Source organism: Macrobrachium nipponense, chromosome 1, assembly GCF_015104395.2.
Source record: "Macrobrachium nipponense isolate FS-2020 chromosome 1, ASM1510439v2, whole genome shotgun sequence".
NCBI classification, from domain to species: Eukaryota; Metazoa; Arthropoda; class Malacostraca; order Decapoda; family Palaemonidae; genus Macrobrachium; species Macrobrachium nipponense.
Window position 1 is genome coordinate 151,108,692 of NC_087200.1, and position 24,943 is coordinate 151,133,634.

Below are 24,943 nucleotides of genomic sequence, written 5' to 3' on the forward strand. Positions count from 1 at the left end.
GTTAACTTTGTTTTGTGGTTTAAGAAAATCTAGAATGTATTTGTGAAGGTTAAGCCTGGAAGGGGCAAAATTAACCTTTTGTGTTGTGACTTTTAGAAACTTATAATGTCTTTGTAAAGGAACATGAGGTCCTCTGTGATGTATTGAATAGGCTAGTGCATGAGAACTAGTTCCATATCTTCTACCTTTCTTGAAGGTAAACATTCATTATGTGAACAGCAGTTGTAACTTCATTTAGTGTTAAGTCAATTTGTTGCTCCAGAATAGGATTGATGTGGCACAGTAGAAGTACAATTCAATTTTTATTTTACCCTCTCACCATCTTAAGTATACAGAATTGTGTTTGACAACAGTAAAGCCCTTAATCCACTACTAGTAGTGGGTAGTCTTTTCCTGAACAGAAAAAAGAGCAATTCTTTAGGCTTTTGTTTAAATCCCAGGTTTTAATATTTTGGGGAGTGCGAAGGTACAAATTTTGTATAGGAGCATACCTTTATATCGTAAAGGTATTTTGTTAAGTGACTTGTTTTTTATAGAGCTTTTGGACCCAGGCACAGGGATCCATCATACCACTTGGTGTTTTTTTATTCTGGCTGAATCAAAGCCGTTTCCTCCGCAAGGCTGCTCTTTGCTGCATGCGTATGAGAGCCTTCTCCTGAATGAATCCACTTCTGGTAGTAGTAAAATCCACCAAGGATTCCAGATCAGTTGAGAATGTTTTGGGTTTCGTGCAAGAAACCTTCAGCTCAAATGGCTGAGCGGATTTTTGTCTAGCTGCACTACCCACCATCCCCTTCTTAATGTGGGAATCAGCTAACTTTAACAGTAGGTAGAATTCATCTCATATAAATTTTCATAATAAAATTTATTATTTGGATACTTACCTACTGTTAAAGTAGACCCACCCAGCCTCCCCACAACTTAGTGGGCTGTCAAGGAGAATTCTGACAAGAGCTAAAACATTCGAAACACACCTGGTGGAGAACAGGTAAACTAGACAGTCATCCAGGCAACCATTCAGTTTTTTATTTAAATGCCTACTTGCCTAATTGGTGGGGAGATATAGCTAACTTTAACAGTAGGTAAGTATCCAAATAATAAATTTTATTATGAAAATTTAAATATTCTTTGTCTCTCTTCCATTATTCAGATCTGCTTCTCCCCTATCCTTCCCATTTAACAGATCTTCAAAATAATCACACTATCAACCCAAAATTTCATTTTCCTCAGACATCCTCTCTTAATTTTTGTCTTTTAACCCTAAAATACTTGTTCCCATTTACCTCTGTAATTTGTTTTATCCTTTCATTTTCTCCCTTCCTCTTTCTTTTTTTAAATCTTCAAATGAAAACAATTTTGGACAGGGTCAGTAGACTATAAACTCAAGAGGGATCCAAAGGTAAATCAGCCCTCAGGGAGAGATGAGATGAAACCAATATACCTCTGTATAGGAGATATCAGATTAGAAAACTCCACAACTGCATTAGGCAAACAATTCCTCATTTCCATTGTAGCCAAAATAAAATTCTTAATAAACTGAATGATATTACCTGATGTATTATAAAACATTACACAGTTTACAGCAATAGCTTGCCTAAGTGTTGCAAGGAAAAACAGCTAGGTAAGGGAAAGAAGAGAGTAGATTAGTGAATGGTATAATTTGCAGGGTATGAGGCTGAAGGCTGAACTCCAGTAAAACAAAAACTGTTGAATAGCAGATCTTGTACAGATTTTCCAACTCGTCCTCCCCTCCAGGTGGATGGGATTCTGCTGTATGGGTCTGAAGGTTTAACTATTGTATGTGTAACTTTTGACTCACATCTTACTTATGAGAAATATCTAATGAAAGAATCAGTAAATGCCGCACAAAAGTTTGGTATTGTACGAAAGGCCTTCTACAGTATACATATGTGTATAACAGTAATAAAATGAATGCAATCAGGTCATTTGCCTTTCCTTTACTAAATACTGTTCTCCAGTGTGGGTGTCTGCCTCTGACAGACATTGAGGGAGTCGAACTTGTGACTACCGCATTGGTAGGCAGTAGTCGTGAGTTTGACCCACCCTCTCTGCCAACATTGAATCAGAAGAATTTATTTCTGGTAATTAGAAATTCATTTCTTGATGTAATGTGGTTCAGATCCCACATTAAACTGTAGGTCCCGTTGCTAGGTAACCATTGGCTCCTAGCCACGTAAAAATATCTAATCCTTCGGGCCAGCCCTAGGAGAGCTGTTAATAAGCTCACTGGTCTGGTTAAACTAAGATGTACTCAACTTCTGTTTCTTAATATTAGCAGTTACAACTTGGACCATCAGTGGATGGTCTCTTGTTTGTCAATTTATCATAAGTTGTATTTTAATAGAGATCTTCAACATTCACAATTGGTGCCTGATCCCTTTTTCCTGCTGAGAACAACCAGATTTGCTGAACAGCAGCAACAATATGCAGTAGATGTGCCTCACTGTAGAACTTCTCAGTTCCAGAGGCCCTTTATTCATCACACAATTGGATTGTGGAACAGTCTCCTTATTAATTAATTGATTAATTAATTTTTTTTACCTCCTCTGACACCATGATCTTTGGAAGCTTGAATTTCAAGTTAGTGGCCCCTGTGGTCTTGTTCTATATGAATAGGGTTCATCTCCTGCTTAATAGTAATATGTTTGTTGTTGTTGTATATTTTATAAAGCAAACATGAACTCACTTTACATCTTTGCAATAAGCCAACATTGTTCTTATACTTAACTGCACTTAGATAATATGTTTTTATTTAGGTTATCAAAACCTCTAATTTCATAAGCAGTCTTTTTAAATATCTTGATCCTAAATATCCATACTACTTGCAAACACATACATATATGTATATCTGTGGAGATAACATAGTCTGTAAGACAGAAGGTCCGTATTTGATGAAAAATGATTTTATGTTAGTAAAATATAACATTTTGCTTTTATATCTGCATAGACATTTTCATAATAAAAGACAAATGAAATGGACAGAATAAGTAAAATTACAGTGTGAAGAATAATGAAATGACTGCTTCAACTTCAGAGGCACAGTGTCTTCACACAACATTTAAGGATTAAGGAAGCACAGAAATTAGTCTTGACTGTGTTTACAAATATGTTTAGCTTTTAATTCTCAACAGAATCCCCTTGAACGGGACCTCAATGTAAGCCGGAATGTCACTTTTGAAGAATTAGAAAGGCTCACTACAGAAATTACCAATGCCCGATATCTCCTGGAAGGCCTGGAACCTGTGGTGAGTTAATTTTATTCCTACTCTGTATATGTAATTACATGTGATTATATAGTCTTTGTCTAAGGAGAATCTCTACTTCAAATGATTTTATGTGATAGTGACAATGTTCCAATAGTACTTTTGAAGGAGTTTGATTTAGCAATGTAGTTCTTTTGGTGAAGCAATATTTAGTTAGTGGGGGCGGTGAGGCTGGGTGCCACGGCCCCAGACAATATGACTGTACTCTAAAGTAACAGTTATCTAACACCGGTGTTTTTTTGCTGAGCTAACTCTCGAACTTTTTATTTCCTTTTCTTGTTGTTTCCTATGTTGTTGTACCTGCCTTACTTGTCAGAACAAAAAAATTCACAATTCACTGTTTACCATAAACTACCAACGGAGCAGTAGTTTTCCTGGATGTAATTTTCACCCGTATCTTTCCATATTCAGCAATGATTTGAAAATGGCTTGGTTTTGTTAGTTAGGTTGTCACAGAGTAGGGAAAGACCCTCTCTCCTTCACCCCTCTTTAACCCCTAATGCTAATAAATTGGTCCTTCAGCTGTTAAGCACTTACTTGGGATTCCGCACCGGTGAAAAGTGCTTACAGACACCATACAGACATACCAAACTACTGTTGTTTGTAGTAAGATGGCATGCAGTACCTTCTCTTGTTTATCCATCTTTTTACTTTTACCTTTTTTTTTACTTGAATTTCTTCCTCTCAACATTTTTTATTATATCTTAAAAATTTAGGATTTATTTTTTAGTGTGATCTTTGCCAGGCTTTTTTAGGATTGCAATAAGCCATTGCATTGCATTGCAAATTTCTACCGATTCAAAAGTTAAACTAACCAATGCCCCAGATGGATTTCCTGTGGGATATTTATGATGAGAGTTGAATGAAGTTTTTTGCTCTTGAATTTGAATTTTTAACTAGTAGGTGAACTTCAAGGTGAAATGGTATCACCCACCTTTGTGTGAGTTTGATAGTGTAGTCACTTGTTTTGTCTTGAAGGTGTGCCAGAGGTACATGGGAACTAGATTAACCCTCTTACGCCGACTGTGCGTATTTTACGTCGACATTTTTTGTCTTCCGTGTGCCGACTGGACGTATTTTACGTCGACTTACAAAAGTTTTTTTTAAAATTCGCGGAAAAAAAAAAAAAAAAAAAATACTTATAGGGCTCCTACCAGCCTAAAACTTTTGAATCACGCTTCTGACCTTGTTCACAGATCAAGGTGTTGTTTTGTTTACAATCGTTACGCAGGCGCGCAAGCGCGAATTTCTTTCTTGCCGCACTAAAAAGTATCTGTGACACATCTCGGAAATTATTTCGTCACTTTGACATAATTTTTTTACCATTGTAAATTAGCCGTTACATGAAGTATTATATATGAAAATGTGCGCATTTTTATGTAGAATACAACAATAAAATACTCATGATTGTAGCTTTTATCAGTTTTGAGGTATTTTCATATATATAACGATAATTGCCAAAATTTCAACCTTCGGTCAAATTTGACTCTACCGAAATGGTCAAAAAACGCAATTGTAAGCTAAAACTCTTATATTTTAGTAATATTCAATCATTTACCTTAATTTTGCAACTAATTGGAAGTCTCTAGCACAATATTTCGATTTATGGTGAATTTATGAAAAAACTTTTTCCTTACGTCCGCGCGGTAACTCTTCCGAAAAAAATCATACATGCGATTGTGGTAATGTTTGCACCATTTTAAAATTAGCCGTTATATAAAGTTTTATATATGGAAATGTGCGCAATTTCATGCACAATACAACTAAAAACAACCCATGTTGTAGCTTTTATCAGTTTTGAGATATTTTCATATAAATAACGATAATTGCCAAAATTTCAACCTTCGGTCAACTTTGACTCTACCGAAATGGTAAAAAAACGCAATTGTAAGCTAAAACGCTTATATTGTAGTAATATTCAAGCATTTACCTTCATTTTGCAACAAATTGGAAGTCTCTAGCACAATATTTCGATTTATGGTAAATTTATGAAAAAAATAACATTTTCTTTACGTCCGCGCGGTAACTCTTCCGAAAAAATCATACGTGCGATTGTGGTAATGTTTGCACCATTTTAATTAGCCGTTACATAAAGTTTTTATATGATTGAAAAGTGTGCAATTTCATGCAGAATACGACTAAAAATAATTGAAGGTTGTAGGTTTTCTCATTTTTGAAATATTTGCATATAAATCACGAAAATAAATAGAAAAAAACCACGTTCGGTCAACTTTGACTCTACCGAAATGGTCGAAAAACGTAATTGTAAGCTAAAACTCTTACAGTCTAGTAATATTCAGTCATTTATCTTCATTTTGAAACAAATTTGAAGTCTCTAGCAAAATATTTAGATTTATGGTGAATTTAACAAAAAATCTTTCCTTCCCTCCGTGCGCGGATTCTCCGCCACAAATCTCCTAAATGCATACGTACCATTCTCGGAATATTTGCTCCGTTTCATATTAGGCATTTCATAGAGTTTTATATATGAAAATGTGCGCAATTTCATGTAGAATAAAACGAAAAATATTTGAAGGTTGTAGCTTTTCTTATTTCTGAAATAATTGCATATAAAAAAATATATATATAAAAAAAAGACATTCGGTCAACTTTAACTCGTCGAATATGGTCGAAAACTGCAATTGTAAGCTAATACTCTTACAGTTGTAGTAATATTCAATCATTTGTCTTCATTTTGAAAGGAGGAAATTGGAAGTCTCTAGGAACAATATTTAGATTTATGGTGAATTTTTGAAAAAAAGGAAAAAAATATTTGTTTACGTCCGCGCGTTACGAATTCATGCATTATTTTGTGATAATATTTTCTCTGTGTTGCTTTTATCATTTTACAATGTGTTATATACCAAAATGATCGCAATTTAGTGTACATTACAACGAAAAAAAAGTAACTTGTTACCTTTAACCGTTTTGCGCACAGCGCGATTTGAATACAATTATATATGAAATTTTGTTTTTGCGCTATCATATATTGCATTATTTATATATGATAATGATAATTTTTTTCATTTCTTATGGTTGCATACTAAACTTCAGCCAATGACAAAAAAAGGAGCCAAAAATGAACTCTTAATCTTGAAAACTAAGCGCGCTGTGATCTTTTGAAAAAAATATTTTTTCCGCTTCCGCGCTCACTCTGAAACACCTCCGGCACACGGGAGACAATTTTTTTTTTACCGCTTCGGCGTAAGAGGGTTAATATCAAAGAAATATCTCTAGCTTGGTCTTGAAGCCGGGTATTGTATCGTAATGATAAACATTTTGAATGGAGTATAATGGACTCAGAGACAAGATGGCATTTTCTCTCGTCTTCAGAGAAGCTGAACCCAGTTTTTCCAACGTCAAAATCTGGAAGAAGTGACTTGCGCATGCATGTTAGCCATTATGTTAATGACTGGACTGGTAAGAGACCAAGAACTATTACTCTTCTAGTGCTCACTAAAAATCACTTCGCTGATAACCAAAAATTGCGACTAATGGGGCGTATGGTGCTGATAACCACTTAATGATGCCTCTTCTTAGGTATATATTGGCACCAATAACTGGAAATTATGGTGGCAAAAATTGCTGATTTTCGGCACTAGACAAGCCCCATAAATCTGGATCGCTGATAACGGAGTCCACCGATAACTGAGGACTGTTATTTCTCAAACACCTTCTCCTAGGTGAGTATTTAATTATTTTCTTTTTTTTTTAGACAATGCTTTGTTTCAGACTACACAATTTCTGGGAACATGGTATTGTTTCATTCTTTCAGATTTTGTGTGAATTGAGATGTTTGAGACATTACAGGTCCGTGTTGCTGAGGAGGGTGTAGTGCATGGATTTGTCTTAACAGGAAGTTTTCCTCCACTTTCTCAACATGAATACTAATGGGGAAGTTCTGAAATTGTGTTGGTCCCGACTTCTTGCTCAGGACCAGTCAAAATTTACCGTCTCTTCTCTTTTGCATCTTTTTGGGGAGGGTGTGAATTCCGCCTTGTTGGTGGGGGTGTAAGTCATACGGCTCACTCCTTTCTCTTAGATACAAAAATATTTCTTTTCCTTCTCTCATGGTGGGGTATTTCTTCTCTTCATGAGGGTGAAGGCATATTTTTTCCCCTTTTCAGGCAGTACAGTTCAGATATTGTTTTGCCTCTGGACTTCCCCCTTCTTCTTGTGTGACAGTTGTCATCCCTGCTGTTCGCCTTGAAGTGAGAAGGCAGCGTGTGTTCTGCTGAGATCCTGGGAGCCCTCTACATTCTCTTCGCTATCCCAGTGTTGCCACTTCACGTATTGGTATACCTTGTCCAACTCAGTGCTGTGGTGGGAGTTTGGAACCCATTCAGATCTGACGGCAGTGTATTCCTTTCAGAGCCTGGGTGAATATGTAAGGGTTTTTCCAATCCTGGGTTGGTGGGGACAATGCCATATTCTTCTTTTCCAGACTCAGATGCGAAAGTTACGTCGTTCTTCAGGGGTACCAATCTTAGACAGACGGCTTCTCCAATGTAGCCTTTGTCTGCCTCTGTAGCATCTCATCTCCATTATGATGTTTGTCATCCGATGCCCTTTGCTTTGGTTCCCCTTCTGTGACATATATGAAATAAACTTATCATCACAGTTCTGTTGGAGTACGATTAAGCCCACTCTTACATGTAGTAATATTTGCTTTTGTAAGAGTACGTAAGTCTGGTCCTGTGACGTCATGGATGGGATTGTGACATCGTGACAAGTTCTTATGACACATAGTATCGATCAATTGACTCGCTGTTTCAAGAGAAGTACAACCCACCTTCTTCCATCTCAGATGTTTGGGTTTTTGGGAATTCCTCACACGTATGTGTACCATGGTGAGGCCCTCCGGTTGCGGTTTAAGGGGTGCTGCAACAGCCGATTTTTGAGAAATTATTGATTTTTAGTTTATTGGTTGATTGGAACTCTTTTTAATGTCTAAGTTAAAACATGTACCTGAAGTTTTTTGTTAATTGCAAAAATATATTTATTTTTTAGGGTGGGTTTTATTTTTACGAATTTTTTTAAGTTGTTCACTTCACATCTACTGGCCTGTGAGTGACATTGAACAAATAATTGTTGTAAAATGTCTATATGACTTGTAGGTGGAAGTGAGAAATATACTTTTCTCTCCTTTTAGAATATGTACACATTACCTACATTAAAAACTGGCTCTCTCTCAAAAATATCATATCAGTGTAAATATGTATCTATGTATCTCAATATCGCCCTCTGAGCGACATTGAGTGACAAACTGTGCTCAATGTCATTATGATTGCAAATATTGAACAGTAGAAAGTGGAGAAATATGCATTAGTGTCTCACTAAAATTACCCACTTTCTTCAATAACGATTGGTGCGTTCTCTACAAAAAATATGAAATAATTGATAAATGTATATCTGTGTATCTTGATATTTTGAACTCGTCATCGTTGTATTGCGTGTCCGATGCCAACAAGTATACATATAATAAATATTTTGTATGTCTTGACATATTTTTATTATGCATTTTCAGAAATATACAATTTATATAAGTGTAGGGTAGCAGTTACATACAGTGTCGTCTTCACCCATAAAACATTAGCGAATTGTGAGAGTGTGTTTTGGTCACAAAGCTCTTGTACTGTGTGACACATTTGCAGCATTTCCTTAACCAATTTTCATCTCTTCTAGAGCATTATTATGTACTATTTACAAAATGCCAAGAATCAAGAGAAGTGTCATCTGTCTGAGGGAGAAATATGAATGACTGCGTGCTGGAGGAATAGGAACCAGTGTCTCGCCTGGGATATCGACAATGACTGATTTCGATAAGAATTGTTTTCTTTTGCGATAATATTTTTCATAGGAATGATAATGATTATATAAGAAACAGCAGACTTCATTTTACTACAGCAAGTTGTTGTCCGACTTATGGTTTGTGTAGGGTTAGGTGCAGCTTTGTTTACCATAGCTGTTCAACATTTGTTTACTTTATCCTCGTTGTTTATTTGTTTAGAATTTGCCTCTCCAATATCTGAATAGAAAAAGTGTACCTACAATGAAAGCTTACAATAGGTTATGAATGATAGTATATACAGGCAGTCCCCGGGTTGTGACGGGTTCGGCTTACGACGTTCCGAGGTTAACCTGTTAAGCGTCCCCCTTGGATGAACTCTGCTAACGTACCGTCACGCTTTTTTTGTAATTAGCAATCATAGCACTGATGATAGTTTGTCAAAGTTAGTATTGATTTTTATGGTTATAATTCATACTGTAGTTAAGTGTAGGAATTTATTTTATGTTGGAATAAAAAACAATAAATACTAGTATTATTTTATTTCAAAAGACTACATAATACTGAATGAAAAATATTATACATACATGCACTATTATTCTTTCGTATGCCAATCTCTAAAGCAAGGGGCTACACACAATCCTACTTCAGTGTCAAACCATCTATTTACTCGTGATTGTGGAGACAAATGTTCTACATTCTCATTTAGAAACTGATTTGCAAATCTGTTTGTTATTTTCACGAGGTAATCAATGATTTCATCATCAAAGTATTTCTCAAAATATTCTAATGGTTTCTCTTTATCCTCAACTGTAAATTTCACACCAGGATCAGCAACAAAAGTAAAGGGACTCTCCCTTTCGGAGTCCAGTCACTCGGAAGAAAATTTGTACCCTCAATATCCTCATCACTGGAGGATTCAGAACTAGAGCTCTCATCATCAAATAGGTCGTCAATATCAGACTCCTCATCTAGTATTTGATTGATCTCACCTGAAGAAATACAGTGGTACCTTGAGATACGAGATTAATTCATTCCGGAACCGGGCTCGGAACTCGAAAAACTCGTATCTCAAATAAATTTTTCCCATTTAAATTAACTGAAATATATTTAATCCGTTCCAGACCTATGAAATATACCCCCAAACCATCGTAAATAATGAAGAGAACACACATATAAATGTAGAAATATAGTACAAAAAAATTATACAGTAATATATTTTAGTAATGAATAGAATTAAAGTAAAATAAAGAAAAGAAAAGTTATTTAATCTAACCTTGGTGACAGTCGCGTGCGGGCGGCTAAGGGAGGCGAGTGACGGAGGGGAGGGCTGGACGGCTACATTTAGTACGTTACGTAAATCAGGAACAGAAAATGAAAAATGAACATTAAAATGTAAACTAAAACTGCAGTTTCACTTGCGCTTTTCTTGTAAGTTACCGAAAGAGGTTTGCTTTTGCCTCCCTTTTAGTAAAATGTTACGAAAATTTAGCAATGAATAACAAAGTTACGTAACACAACAAAAAGTTAAGAACACGTAATCTTACTTGCTGACAGGCGAGTGCAGCTAGTGCAGCTGGCTAATGGAGTCGAGTGGCGGAGGAGGAGGAGGAGGAGGGAGCAGGAGGGGCTAGTCCCGTAACGTAAACAGCATTTTTTTCGAACACAAAATGATAACATTAAAATGTAAACTAAAACTAAAAACTGCATTTCCTTAACTTTAATAAAAATTTGTACTTTCCTTAACTTAAATTTGAAAAAATAACTAAATTGCACTTTAAACTTAAAACTTAACCTAAGCGATACGTAAGTTTAATCAGCACTTGTTTTCTGCCTTTTAGAATCACTTTCGGCACTTTCATTTGCGCTTCTCTTAACAAAAATTTCCAAAGAGCTTTGCTTCTGCCTCCCTTTTAGAATGTTCCGAAATGAGTCAAACAAGTGTCATTAAATAACGCTGAAGCACGACTAGTCGAAAAACTTTTTCTGGATGTTTCTGTTCAATGAAACTCGAAAGTGTTTCCCACATTGCTAACATGTCTTTAATTTGACTTGTAGGAATCACTTCCTCCGGCTCTTCCTCCCCCTCGCTACTGCTACTAATCTCTTGCAGGGCCTTCGTATGTTGCATCACCTGCAGCTCCTTCAACTCCTCCTCAATTGAGAGTTCCTCCTCATGTTCCTCGACAAGTTCGTTGACGTCGCCTCATCTACCTCCCAGACCCATCGACTTTCCGAGGGACACAATCTCCTCCACCGTTGCTTGGGGTTCGAACCCTTTGAAGTCCCTCTCTGAAACAGCATCAGGCCATAGCTTTTTCCCGTTCCAGCCGAGTTCAAGGTTCGTCTCGTTACCTCTTGCCATGCCGAGTCAATGATACGTAAACATACGACAATATTGTAATGCTCTTTCCAAAACTCTTGAAGGGTAAGCTTGGTGCTCTCTGTCACCTCAACGCATCGGCAGAACAAGTGCTTTGTGAAAAGCTTTTTAAAATTTGCAATGACCTGCTGATCCATTGGTTGCAAGATGGAAGTCGTGTTGGGTGGGAGGTAGAGGACTTTCACAAACTGGAACTCCTCGAGAATGTCATCTTGAAGACCAGGTGGGTGGGCCGGAGCATTATCCAAAATTAATAAGGCTTTCAGTGGAGGTTATTCTTTCGAAGATATTCCTTCACAGAAGGACCGAAGACGAGGTTTACCCAATCTGTAAAGAACTGCCGCGTAACCCTGCCCTTGCATTCGCGCGCCACATTACGTGCAGTTTTTTCTTTCAGAATTTTGTGTGACTTGAACGCTCTGAGGATTTTCAGAATGGCAGACTAGCAGTGGCTTTACTGTACAGTCACCACTAGCATTTGCACACAATGCAAGGGTCAGACGGTCCTTCATGGGTTTATGGCCTGGCATCTTCGTCTCCTCTTCGGTGATGTACGTCCTCCGTGGCATTTTTTTTCCAAATAATCCCGTCTCATCGCAGTTAAAGACTTGTTGCGGGATGTAGCCTTCCTCCTCAATAAGCTCAGCGAACTCGACGATGTACCTTTCAGCTCCCTTTACATCGGCACTCGCAGCTTCGCCATGCCTCACCACCGAATGAATGCCACTTCTCTTCTTAAAATTATCGAATCACACCCACGACTTGCCTTAAACGTGTCTTCTGCTCCCCCCCCCCTTCTGAAGTTGATGCCTCTTCCTTCTTCAAATCTGCGTAAATAACGCGAGCCTTTTCGCAAATTATACTCTCCGTCACTGTATCTCCCGCTAGTTCCTTCTCTTTCAACCATACCAAGAGCAGCTTCTCCATTTCTTCATGGACATTTGTCCTTAATTGCGACAGAATTGTAGTTCCTTTAGCTGTTTTTGCACTTTTGATGGCATCCTTTTGCTTTAGGATGGTACAAATGGTCGATGTGCTACGCTCATACACCCGGGCCAGTTCCATCACTCGTACACCACGCTCATGTTTTTCTATTATTTCTCGCTTTACCTCTATCGTCAGCATTCTCTTCTTCTTCTCGCCACTCTCCTTTGCACGTACTTTCTTTGGCCCCATGATGGTAGATAAAAAGTTCACTAATTCGTGAAAAAACAGCAAAAACACGAGTACAGCTCACAAACACAACTTAAATCTGTCGGTCATGCGTGTGAGTGAGCTCGTGGGATGCTCCCAGCTGATGCTGCCCGCGAACGCCAACTAGCGGTGGCGTCCCCGAACCAACTCGGATCTCGGGACACAGCTCGGGGTCTCAAGGCCAAATTTTGACCGAATTCCACCTCGGGTCTCAAAGCACTCGTATCACAGGACGCTCGTATCTCGAGGTACCACTGTACTCCTCCTCTTTGGGACATTCATTGTGAAAGACGCAAAAATCAACTAGTCTCGATAAACGCCCAAAGCCTACTGAAAGAAAACCAGGGCCAGGGTTTGTAGCATAAGCGACCACCAGAAAAGAGTTGCCAGGCTGGAAGTAAGTTTTCATTTACAGCCTACGTGTACTGAGAGTGTTATCAAATGATGTTCCTACACTTTCTATACGAGTAAACGTATTATTACGGGACTGACGGCTTGACAAGCACAGTTAAAGTCTTGAACGTAATATCCCATTGAAGGCGCTACCGAGTATTATTACGTGGGTGACACTTAACAGGTTGTGGCGCTCTTTAATTATATTTATCAGAAAGTATTTCCAGGGTGACGACACATGTTCCCGGGTTACAACGCCTACAACGCTGATCTGGCAGAAGAAATATAACGCCAAAAATACAAAATAATATTTGAAGGGTTTTTTTAATGAAAAATGCAATAAGAATGCAGTTTACATAGTTTTGAATGCACCCAAAGCATTAAAAGAAAGGTTTTCTTAGGATTTTTTATGATGTTCCGGCTTACGACGATTTTTGGCTTAAAACGCGTCTCAAGAACGGAACCCCCGTCGTAACCCGGGGACTGGCTGTACTGTTATATAGGTTATGAATAAAAAGGATATTTTAATGATAAAATATTTTATTCATACTTACCAAGCAATTATTCAGCTGTAGGATTCCTACGTTTGGCAGACTAACTTTCAAATTTCCCGCCGGCGCCGCTATTTTTAGTGCAGGTAACTAGTTACTGCCCACCTTCGGTAAACGGGTATGACGTCAACGCACCTCTTCAAATGGATTTTGGCCGCCAGCTCCACCTGTGGGGAGGAGGGAGGACTCGAATCAAATAATTGCTTGGTAAGTATGAATAAAACAATTTTATCAATAAAATATCATTTTTATTCAGAGTCTTACCAAGCAATTATTCAGTTGATTCCAAATTGAAAGGTGGAGGGTAGTGGAGATAACACATTCTGAGAAATGGATTCATCAGGAGGGTTACATAATAAGCATAGAACTTTTATGCTTGTCATATCATACCTAGTAAGCAAGCTGCAGCAGGAGAGTACTGCCTCTGGTTGGTGCTCTGCTTACTTAGTAGAGAGAGGGTTAGCTGGACCATGCGTCTCCTCTACAAATGGGAAGTTCCTTGCAGTCGTGCGCTAACCGCTGACTGAACAAGGAACAATTAAAATACAAAATGCCCTTGGCCTGGGCAAGAACCAGATAAATAAACAAATATAAAGTTACCTACACCAAGAACTATAAAAAATATCAACAACACCTTCAGTGTCCGTACAACTGGAAGGTACTCAAGGTACTACTTACCTCCAGACTTCCCAAAACTCAACAACCTTGATACAAGGCAAAATTTAGAGGGAACCAGCTCCTTCTATGTTGCATCCCCCATCACCATGACAGCAATGGATAAAAGACCCAGAGCACTGCAGTTTTCGAACACCGTCTCTAACTCTTAAGTAATGCGTCACGAACACTGACATCAATCTCCAGAAAGTAGATTGCAGAATCGCTGTCAAAGATAGGTTACTGTGGAACGCAAGTGAGGTAGCGACCGCTCTAACTTCGTGCGCTTTAACCTTCAACAGGGAGAGTGACTCCTCGTCTACCACAGAGTGAGCTTCGGTGATTAAGGATCTGAGAAAGAAGGACATGGCGTTCTTAGACATCAGATGTGAAGGTTCCTCACCGAGCACCATAAACGCTGCAAGGGCCCCCTCAACTTCTCCGTCCTTTTCAGATAGCAGCTTAACGCCCACACTAGGCATAGAAGTCTCTCCTGTTCCTCTGGTCCGATAATATCTGAAATATTCTTGACGACAAACGAGCGGGGCCAGGGATCTGATGGATGTTTGTTCTTAGCCAAAAAATTCAGGCACCAGGAACAAACCGCATTCCCTTGTGTGAAACGTACTCTTTTGTCTATGGCATGCATCTCGCTAATGCGTTTCGCTGAAGTCAGAGGGAAAAGGAAGAGAGTCTTCTTTGTCAAGTTCTTCATGGAAGACGAGCGAATAGGTTCAATCTGAGGTCCGGAAAGGAATTTCAGGACTATACATCTAGGTTCCAAGACACTGTGTCCCTCGGAATCTTCGATGTCTGAAAAGACCTAATAAGGTCTGTCAGATCGGTGTTCATCAAAAGCTCCAGTCCTCTGTTTGAACACCGAACTGAGCATTGCCCTATGTCCTCTAATCGTGGAAGGGGATAACTTCTTTGTCGACCTCAGGAAGAGAAGGAAGGCCACAATTTGGCTTACAGTGGTCTCAGAAGAAGAGACTTTAGCTTGTTTGCACCATCTTCTGAAGACGCTCCATTTAGATTGGTAAAGGTTGTTAGCAGAAGCATGTCTGCATCTTGCAATGTCTTCTGTCACTCTCCTTGAAAAGTCTTTCGCCCTGACGAGACTCCTGACAGTCTGAATCCTGTCAGCTGAAGCGCAGACAACCATTGATGGAATCGGTGGAAATGCGGTTGTCTGAGCAGCGACTTCTTTTGAGAAAGTAGCCTCGGATAATCCACAAACATGTCCAGAAGAACCGGGAACCACCTTTTCCTTGGCGAAAATGGGGCAATCAACGCTAAGCAAACATTTAGATGGCACTTCACCTTGTTTATGACCTCCCTGATCATCCTGAAAGGGGGAAACACGTAAGCGTCTAGGCCCAACCAATATAGCAACATCGCATCTACTGTCCATGCCAGAGGATCTGGAACGGGGGAGCAGAACAGTTGCAGACGGTTGTTCTTGGACGTCGCAAACAAGTCGATGGCCGGTCGTCCCCAAACCTTCCAAAGATCCCGGCAAACATCCATGTCCAAAGTCCATTCCGATGAAAGAACTTACCTCCTTCTGCTGAGCTCGTCCACCAGAACGTTCATCTTCCCCTGAACAAAATGAGGAACAAGCTGGATGTGATGTTCTTCTGCCCAGAGTAGAAGTTCTTGCTCCTTCGAGAACAGAGTGAAAGAGCGATACCCCTTGTTTTTGAATGTAAGACAGAGCTGTGGAGATGTCCGCATGAATGGCTACTACTCGACCTTCTACCAGATGTACGAACTTCTGAAGGCACAGGAAGACAGCAAGGAGTTCCTTGACATAGATGTGAAGGGCTTTCTGGGACTTTGTCCAAACCGCCAACACATTGAGATCCTGGAGAATAGCACCCCAACCTGCGTCCGACGCCTCTGAAAAGAACTGTAGGCTGGGGTTCAACGGGAGGAGAGACATGCCCCCCTGAAGTCTTTTTCTTGAGTCCCACCAAGCTAGATTGCTCTTGATTTCCTCCGTAATGGGGAAACTGTGGAATCTGGTTGCGACTTTTCTGCGCCAGTATATATATATATTATATATCATATATATATATATATATATATATATATATATATATATATCTATATATATATATATATATATGTATATATATATATATATATATATATATATATATATATATATATATATTATATATATGTTATATATATATGTATATATATATATGTATATATATATATCAGGCAGTCCCCGGTTACGACGGGGGTTCCGTTCTTGAGGCGCGTCGTAAGCCGAAATTGTCGTAAGCCGGAACGACACTTGGAAATATGCCTTAAACTAATAACAGTTAAAGAGACCTTACCTGTGACATGAAATTGACATGATGTGAGTGTATTTTCTTGCATGATGTGTAGTGTGGTTATTTCAAATGCCAATGGATGGTTCTTGAAGGTATATATTCTTTATTATACTCTTGTGACACTATAAAGCACAATCTTGAATAAGTATTACCAAGTCCTTAGCTGACTTTAATTTTAATATACGTATACTAATACACTTAACCTCCTTAGGTTAGATTAATACACTATACACTATTACACTGTAATCCTTTGGTAGTACATCCTGGAGTACACTAAAATCCCAGTCTGGTACGCTCTGGAAGGTAAAAGTATAACACAATTAGTACAAAACTACTACACAAAGTCCTGAATGCAATATGGTAAATTATAGATATCAAGAGTAAAAGAGTTAATGTATGTTAATTAATTCCTTACTTTTAGTTTATAATTCCTTACTTTGAGTTATATCAAGAGTAAAAAAGTTAATGTATGTCATTTTTAGAATTAATTCCTTACTTTTAGTTTAAATTTGTCGTGCTATGTAACCCTGGATGCACAAAGTCTTGTGTGGCCCATAGCCTACATCATTCAGGGGGTTCTGGAATGTACAAAAAATAATATGTCAGTAAGTCTCACTCTATGCATAGTAAGTTACATACAGTAATATGCACCATACAGTGTTTAATATCACATATATAACATGTATAAAACTTAGTTAATGTATGTTAATTAATTCCTTACTTTTAGTTTAAATTTGTCGTGCTATGTAACCCTGGATGCACAAAGTCTTATGTGGCCCCATAGCCTACATCATTCAGGGGGTTCTGGAATGTACAAAAAATAATTTTGTCAGTAAGTACTCTATGCATAGTAAGTTACATACAGTAATATGCACCATACAGTGGTTTAATATCAACTGGTATGCATGTTGTAAATGATTGGTCTACACCCCCTGTTCAGCAGGGAGTGTACGTAATTCCATGAGGGACCTTGATCACTTATCCCATGTGAGAGATCTTGGTCACTTTTTTTTGTTTAGTATAAAACTTACTTAATGTATGTTAATTACTACTATGTATAATTCCTTACCTTTAGTACTGTAGTAGTTTACTGTTGTCGTGCTATGTTATGTAGTAGTAACCCTGGACAAAGTTTTATGTGGCCCCATAGCCTGCATCATGGAGGGGGTCCTGGTTTTCTGGAATGTACCAAAAAAGTATCAAAGTTAAGTCATGTATGTATGTTTAGTAAGTTACATACAGTAACCATACGTACATGGTTTATAACATGTATGTACATAATCAAACTTGGTTGGAAATTCCTGTAAAAAAAAGTTATGTACGTATGTAATACTGTATGTAAAACCTTACTGTTCATACTTTGTTACACTACATGTTGACATTTTGATACGTATACGTACTTACCTGAAGGGTTTTTTTTTTGTTTTTCCATCCAAAAATGGTGCTTCTACTTGTAGTTATCCCTTGATGACACTTGTAATTTCTTAGTAACAACCTGGAGTTGTGTGAAAAATGTTGGTTCTGGAAGGAAAAAAGTAACAAAATTAGTGTACAAAATATACACTACAGAAAGTCGTGAATGCAATATGTTAATTACTGTAGATATATCAAGAGTACTAAAAGAGTTAATGTATGTTAATTAATTCCTTACTTTTAGTTTAAAGTTGTCGTGCTATGTAACCCTTGATGCACAAAGTCTTATGTGGCCCCCACCCATAGGCTACATCATTAGGGACTCTGGAATGTACAAAAAATAATTTTGTCAGTAAGTCCTCTATGCAGAGTAAGTTACTACAGTAATATGCACCATACAGTGGTATATCACATATAAACATGTATAAAACTTAATTTAGAAATTCCTTACATAACTTACAACTTTTAGTGAGTCTCAAAGCTGTTACCTAGGTTGTGGGAGATGGAGGTGGGGAGGTAGAGCATTCATGATAAGGATGCATTACAAACCTAACTTCAGTGTGCTTTATCATAGATAACAGGCTAGGATTTTTTTTTGATGGGCAGTCTGGAATGAAGAATTAATATTAAAGGACAGTATGTAACCACTTAGGTGTACAAAATTTATTGGTATAATGCAAAACATTTCACACAACTGAGAATTCCTTACCTTCAGCAAAATGAAGACATGTAGGCTATGTAGAGGTCTGGTTTATGTAAGTCACAGGTGCATGCCAGTCTGGAATGATAATGTAATACATATGATTATAGTATGTATGTTACATACATAACATGGTTTATTACATATGTAATAATAAAACATTAATAAAAAAAAATGTCCTTACCAAATTCGAGTGGTTTGGCTTGCTTACTGGGATGGGCATATGGTAGATGAGTGGGTGGCTGGGCTATGGAGTGGGATGGGCAGGTGCTTGGGAGTCTGGAATGATAAAAAATATATAAAATGATAGAGTTACTACTGTAACTACTGCACATGTTTATTACTGTTTGACATATGTAGTGTGTAATACGTTTGTACAATATAAAAAGTGAAGAATTCTTTTACCTGAAGGAATGGGAGAGGTGATACTACTCGTATCAACTGATTTGGGCTCTGGAGAGGTGATACTACTCGTATCAACTGATGAGGGAACATCTAGATCTGGAAAAGAATATAGGGTACATAAATATAAGGGGTCGGATGTAACTGGAGCATGTACACTTTTAATAAAATTTCTATTAGCAATTTATAAAACATTTTATACAAATTTGTTAAGGATTCCTTACCTGATGAATAGGGCGAGGCATCAAAACCATGGAAAGGCTCAGGGTCATCTGGGTCGCTGTCACTATCAAAGGGGTGTCTGAAATAAAAAAAAAAAATAGTAAGGTTATGCAAACATCAAACACATTGTACCACTATGTAAGTTAGTGTACATATGTATGATAGGGTGTAAACAATTTCCAACATGAAAATGAGAAAAATGAAATTGCTTACCTGATTGTACACGTACAGGTGGACGGGCTGCCTACAGAGGGTCCAGGTACAGGGGGATCTGGAACTGTCACAGGTAGTACAGGGAGATCTGGAACTGTCACAGGTAGTACAGGGGGATCTGGAACTGTCACCACTTCTGCAATAAAATTACAAATGATGAAAATTAATGAAGTTACAATTTACTCTTACATTTAGTTGTTACATTAAAAAATTAACACATTTTATATGTACACTATGTAAACACATAAATTAGTAAAACAGTTCAGAATTCCTTACCAGGACTAGGAGTGGGAGGTGGTGGTACTGGAGACTTGTGAAAGAAAGTGTCAAGCCTGGACTGCACACTTCTCTTCGTCTGCTTCTCCTTCAGGGTCTCCTTGTAGAAAGTTACTAAGTCTAACATTCCACGTTTTATTTTGTCAAACCTGGCAACGTTAGGGTCTTCTGCCTCAAAGAAGCCAAGGCTCTCTCCAGATGAGTAAAACCCTCTGACAAGCCTTTCACAGTTAATGACCTGGGTTTTGGCTCTGGTGCCGCCTCCTCTTCCTCAATCATTTGCTGTTCAAGTTCAAGTAAGTCCTCTGCAGACAATTCCTCTCCATGGGATGCCAGCAGCTCTGTTACATCATCAGGTTCAAGATCTAGTTTCAGCCTCTTGCTTAGCCCTACGATCTTCCTCGTCACAGTCTCGACGTCTTCTGCCTGGTCAAAGCCTTCAAAACTGTGCACAAACTGTGGACACAGTTTCTTCCAGGCCCCATTTAAAGTGGTCGTCTTCTACTCGTCCCAAGCACTTGCAATATTTTTCACTGCATCAGCAATGTTGTAGCCCTTCCAGAATTGCTTCAATGTCAACTCCTTGTTAGCTTCTATGGCCCTCAAAAGCAAACGTATGGTCCTTCTAAGGTAGTAAGCCTTGAAATTAGCTATTACTCCCTGGTCCATTGGCTGTATCAGCGATGTGGTATTGGGTGGGAGGTACACCACCTTCACATTAGGGTGCATGTCGCTCAAATCTGAAGGGTGACCAGGGGCATTGTCCAGGACTAAGAGGGCCTTAAAAGGCAGACCCTTCGAAGTCAAATACCGTTCCACTGCTGACACGAAATGGTCATTGAACCAATCTTTGAAGACCATCAAGGTAACCCAAGCCTTCTTATTTGATTTCCAAATCACAGGGAGTTGACTCTTGAAATGTCCTTGAATGCCCCTGGGATTCTCGGCCAAATACACCAGCAAGGGCTTCAGTTTCAAATCGCCACTTGCATTGGCCCCAACAGCAAAGTCAAGTCGCTCCTTTCCAGCTTTATGGCCAAGTGCTGACTTCTCCTTGGAAACGGTACGTTTTCGATTTGGCATTCTTTTCCAAAATAATCCAGTCTCATCCACATTAAAGACTTGGTCAGCCGTGTAGCCACCATCCTTAATTATCTCGGCCAAACCACCAGGAAAACTACCTGCTGCTTCGCTATCAGCACTAGCAGCTTCACCTTGCAGCTTCACATTATGCAAATTTGCACGAGCCTTAAAATGGTTAAACCAACCTCTACTCGCGGAAAATTCACCACCAGCACTGCCTTCTCCAAACTTTTTCACTACTGCCTCATGCAGCGCTCTAGCCTTCTCCTGGATCACACTTAAGCTCACCGGAACACGTCACTGGTTCTGGTCCTCCAGCCAGATCATGAGCAATTTTTTCTTTCCATTTCAACAATGCATTCTGGCTACGGTTATGCTTTCTCGTTTTATCACCACCGTTGGACTTCATCAGTGCAGCACCCTTAACGTGCTTCAGAATACGTTCCTTGTCCTTCACAATGGTTACCACCGTGGTCCTGCTCAAGCCTAAAGAACGGCCTATTTCGGTGTTAGTTTCTCCCTTCTCTGAACGCTTCACCACGTCATATTTGACCTCCATCGTGATGACCTTCCTCTTCTTGGATGAACTATCATCGGAGGAAGTACTTTGGCGTTTAGGAGCCATTGTAAATTTGCGAAAATGGCAAGGAAAATCAGCAACGTCATAGCACACAACCAACTGAACTTCAGGCAGGCACGCGATTGAAGTGGCGTCCTTTGGTATTGTTACGCTTAGCGTCCTCGACCGTCCGAGGTCGTTGTTCGGTCAATTTACCATACAGTTTAATAGCGTTAATTAATTTAAGCGCCTCCGCTCAAAAACTAGTTCTGCATATGAGGTATCGTTAAAAAGCATAACAAAACGTCCGTAACCTTGGAATTTGCGTTGTAATCTAACCAGAAACTTAGTTTTTTTAATTATGTACTGGAAACAAGCAATAATTTTTTCATTATTTGCGCTTTTGGACTCTTTTAAACTGCGCATCCCAAGCTAGTGTATTCATTCACCAGCAAACTAGTTCGCATATGCGGCGTCACTAAAAAAATTTAAAAAATATGAAAAAAAAAAAGTGTCGAAAATCATCATAACCTCAAAATTTTGTTGTAACCAAAAACATATTTTTGTTATATACTGTGCTAAACTATAAAGGATTTTTATCATAGCATGTGTTTTTTAAAAGCGTCGTTAACTCGGAGCGTCGGAAGCATCAGTGTCGTAACCTCGGAACAAACGTCGTAACCCAGGACGGATTTTCCATTGAATATTTAAGAAAAAGCGTCGTAACCTCAGAACGTCGTAAGCCGGGGACCGCCTGTATATATATATATATATATATATATATATATATATATATATATATATAATATATATATATACACATACATACATACATACAGTGTTTCCCCCTGTATTCGCGTTTTCTGGATTCGCGGACTCACACATTCGCGGATTTTTCTTTGGAATCTATCTAGAAATTATTCGCGGACGGACTCGCCTGTTCGCGGAATTTTCCGACTAAAATAATCACTAATTAGTGTATTTTGATGTTTATTTTCATGACTAAATACATTTTTATGATACAAAAATGATTTACTAATTTTCAAATATTAATTTGATTAATCTCTCTCTCTCTCTCTCCCTCTCTCTCTCTCTCTCTCTCTCTCTCTCTCTCTCTCTCTCTCTCTCTCTCTCTCTCTCTCTCTCTCTCTCTCTCTACTACAAAGATGAATGTTTTTTTGTATGATAAATAAATGATTTACTATTTTCAAATATTAATATTAATTTATACAGCAATAATATCAATTCATTAAAGAAAATACCATAGTGAATTAGTAAGATTTTAGCTTATAAATTTAAAAAATTATGGAAGAATGAAGGGAAATCCCAGTCAGATTGTTTCTCTAACTCCAGGTACTAAAACTCAGATATACTTTTTAAGTTAAGTAACCGGAGGGGGAAGCTGATTTGTTGCTGCCATCAAGTGCTCATGAAATTTCCACCCTCTCTCTCTCTCTCTCTCTCTCTCCTCTCTCTCTCTCTCTCTCTCTCTCTTCTCTCTCCTCTCTCTCTCTCATTTACTGAGACTCGAGATTTTTTTTATAGTACTTTTACTATTGTTTTTAATACTTTCAAATAATAATAATAATATTAATAATAATAACTGTAATTACAAAATTCAATATTAATGGATAGTAATTTTAAAGAAATACAATAGAATCTATCCATGTCACTTTTTAATAAAGGTTAAATCTCTCTCTCTCTCTCTCTTCCATCTCTCTCTCTCTCTTTTTGCCACACAAGATAATGTGGTCATAGTGGGTAACTCCCTCCTTCTCTTCGTTGGAAGCGTTATAAGTATTTTTTTTGAGAGAACAGAGAGGGATAAACTCTCTCTCTACTCTCTCTCTCTCTCTCTCTCTCTCTCTCTCCTCGGCCTTCTCTCTCTCTCTCTCTACTCGCTCTCTCTCTCTCTCTCTCTCTCTTTTACCGAGATGAAAGAAATTTTATGGTACTAGTATGTAAAATTTTTATTGATAATTTCAGTTATTTAATAATAATAATAATAATAATAATAATAATTATGAATTTTGTAATAATAATTACAAAATTCATAATGGTAGTATTTTAAAGAGATGATGACCTTTCCATTTCACTTGTAAGGATAACCCCTCTTTCTTACTGAGATGAGTAATATATGGTAGATGCACTGTTTTATTTATTTTCAAATCAATAATAATAATAATATAAGTAGTAGTAATAATACAATAACTAATTTCAAATGAAAATTCTTCCCTTCGTCTTTTTCTGTATCAATTTCCCTACCTCAATTCCAATGATGCTCGGAGCTGAGAAAGTGACAATGCCATACAATGGTCAACGAATTTAATGGTTTTATGTAATCTCTCTCTCTCTCTCTCTCTCTCTCTCTCTCTCTCTCTCTCTCTCTCTCTCTCGTCTCTCTCTTGCTATTGGCTGTTTATATATTTCTCAATGGTAAAATGTTTAAGATTACTTTAAAATGATATTAATGATACCAATTCAATGGTATATTTGATGTAGGATAATACTTTAAGTAGACATTTGGTATAAGTGATTCCTCATGCATTTGTTCCCTTGTAAAAAGAAAATGGATGTCTCAAATAGTAACAGTATGAAAGAAAACGTGCATGACTGAATACTTATGGGGGGACTGAATTATTTTCACATACGTAACTAAGTCATTCAGTACGTACATAGTATGTATTTATGTATAAACATAAAATGTAAGATTTACTTTAAAACAGTATTAATAATATTTCAAAGATTAATATGAACCATAATAGGATATTTCATGTATATTTGATGAAGGATGGTCTTTTTAGGGATACTTTGGTGTTTACATGTTTAGGATAGGAGTTTATGAGCATTTTTAGAGGGGGTTTCCAAACATTCGCGGATACGGGGGGACCACTGTATATATGAACTGATCTGTATAGAAAATTCATGTGTGAGACATAACAGAAAATCTACTTGATGTGTTGTGCGTATGTATGATCAGAGAGTAACGATCAGATAGATATCGCTGATTCATCGAATGCCCATATAATCGTTGGTGGCGTGGCGTGGGTGATTCAAATGAATGCCATACATCGAAGACCCTTGGTTCCTTTCAATTATAAGAGGCCAATCAGCTTAGACCTGTGACCCAAACAAGTTCAGTTTGAAAAGTTAAGAGGAGTAGGGAATTAGTGGTCGCCGGGTCAAGGCGCGTCTCAAAGACAGTGGTCGGCGCGTGTCACCTTAGAGTACCATCTGACTATATAATAATCATATAATTAGTAGCGTAATATTAGCAACAGGGCCCTTTGTAACTATTAAGGAAAATACACGTGTTAATTTTATCTTACGCGTTTCATTGTACTGGTAGAACCCTTGTATGATCGAAAATCAGGTCATATAAATTGGTGTCAGTCGTGGGGTCTTGCCAGTGCATAATAATTAACAGCGTAATTGTGAAGGTGAAATAAACAATGCAAACTTGAAGAAAAGGGGCGCGCG

At 38.1% G+C, this 24,943-nt stretch overlaps 1 protein-coding gene across 1 annotated transcript in view; it reads left to right on the forward strand.

The window, feature by feature from the left end:
* The window catches only part of LOC135219760 (poly(A) RNA polymerase, mitochondrial-like), a 466,613-nt gene that overhangs the window by 401,395 nt on the left and 40,275 nt on the right, over positions 1-24,943 (forward strand). Inside the window, exon 10 of the mRNA XM_064256805.1 lies at positions 3,153-3,266. Within this exon, the coding sequence (XP_064112875.1) occupies positions 3,153-3,266 (114 nt within the window). The remainder of the gene's footprint in view (positions 1-3,152; positions 3,267-24,943) is intronic.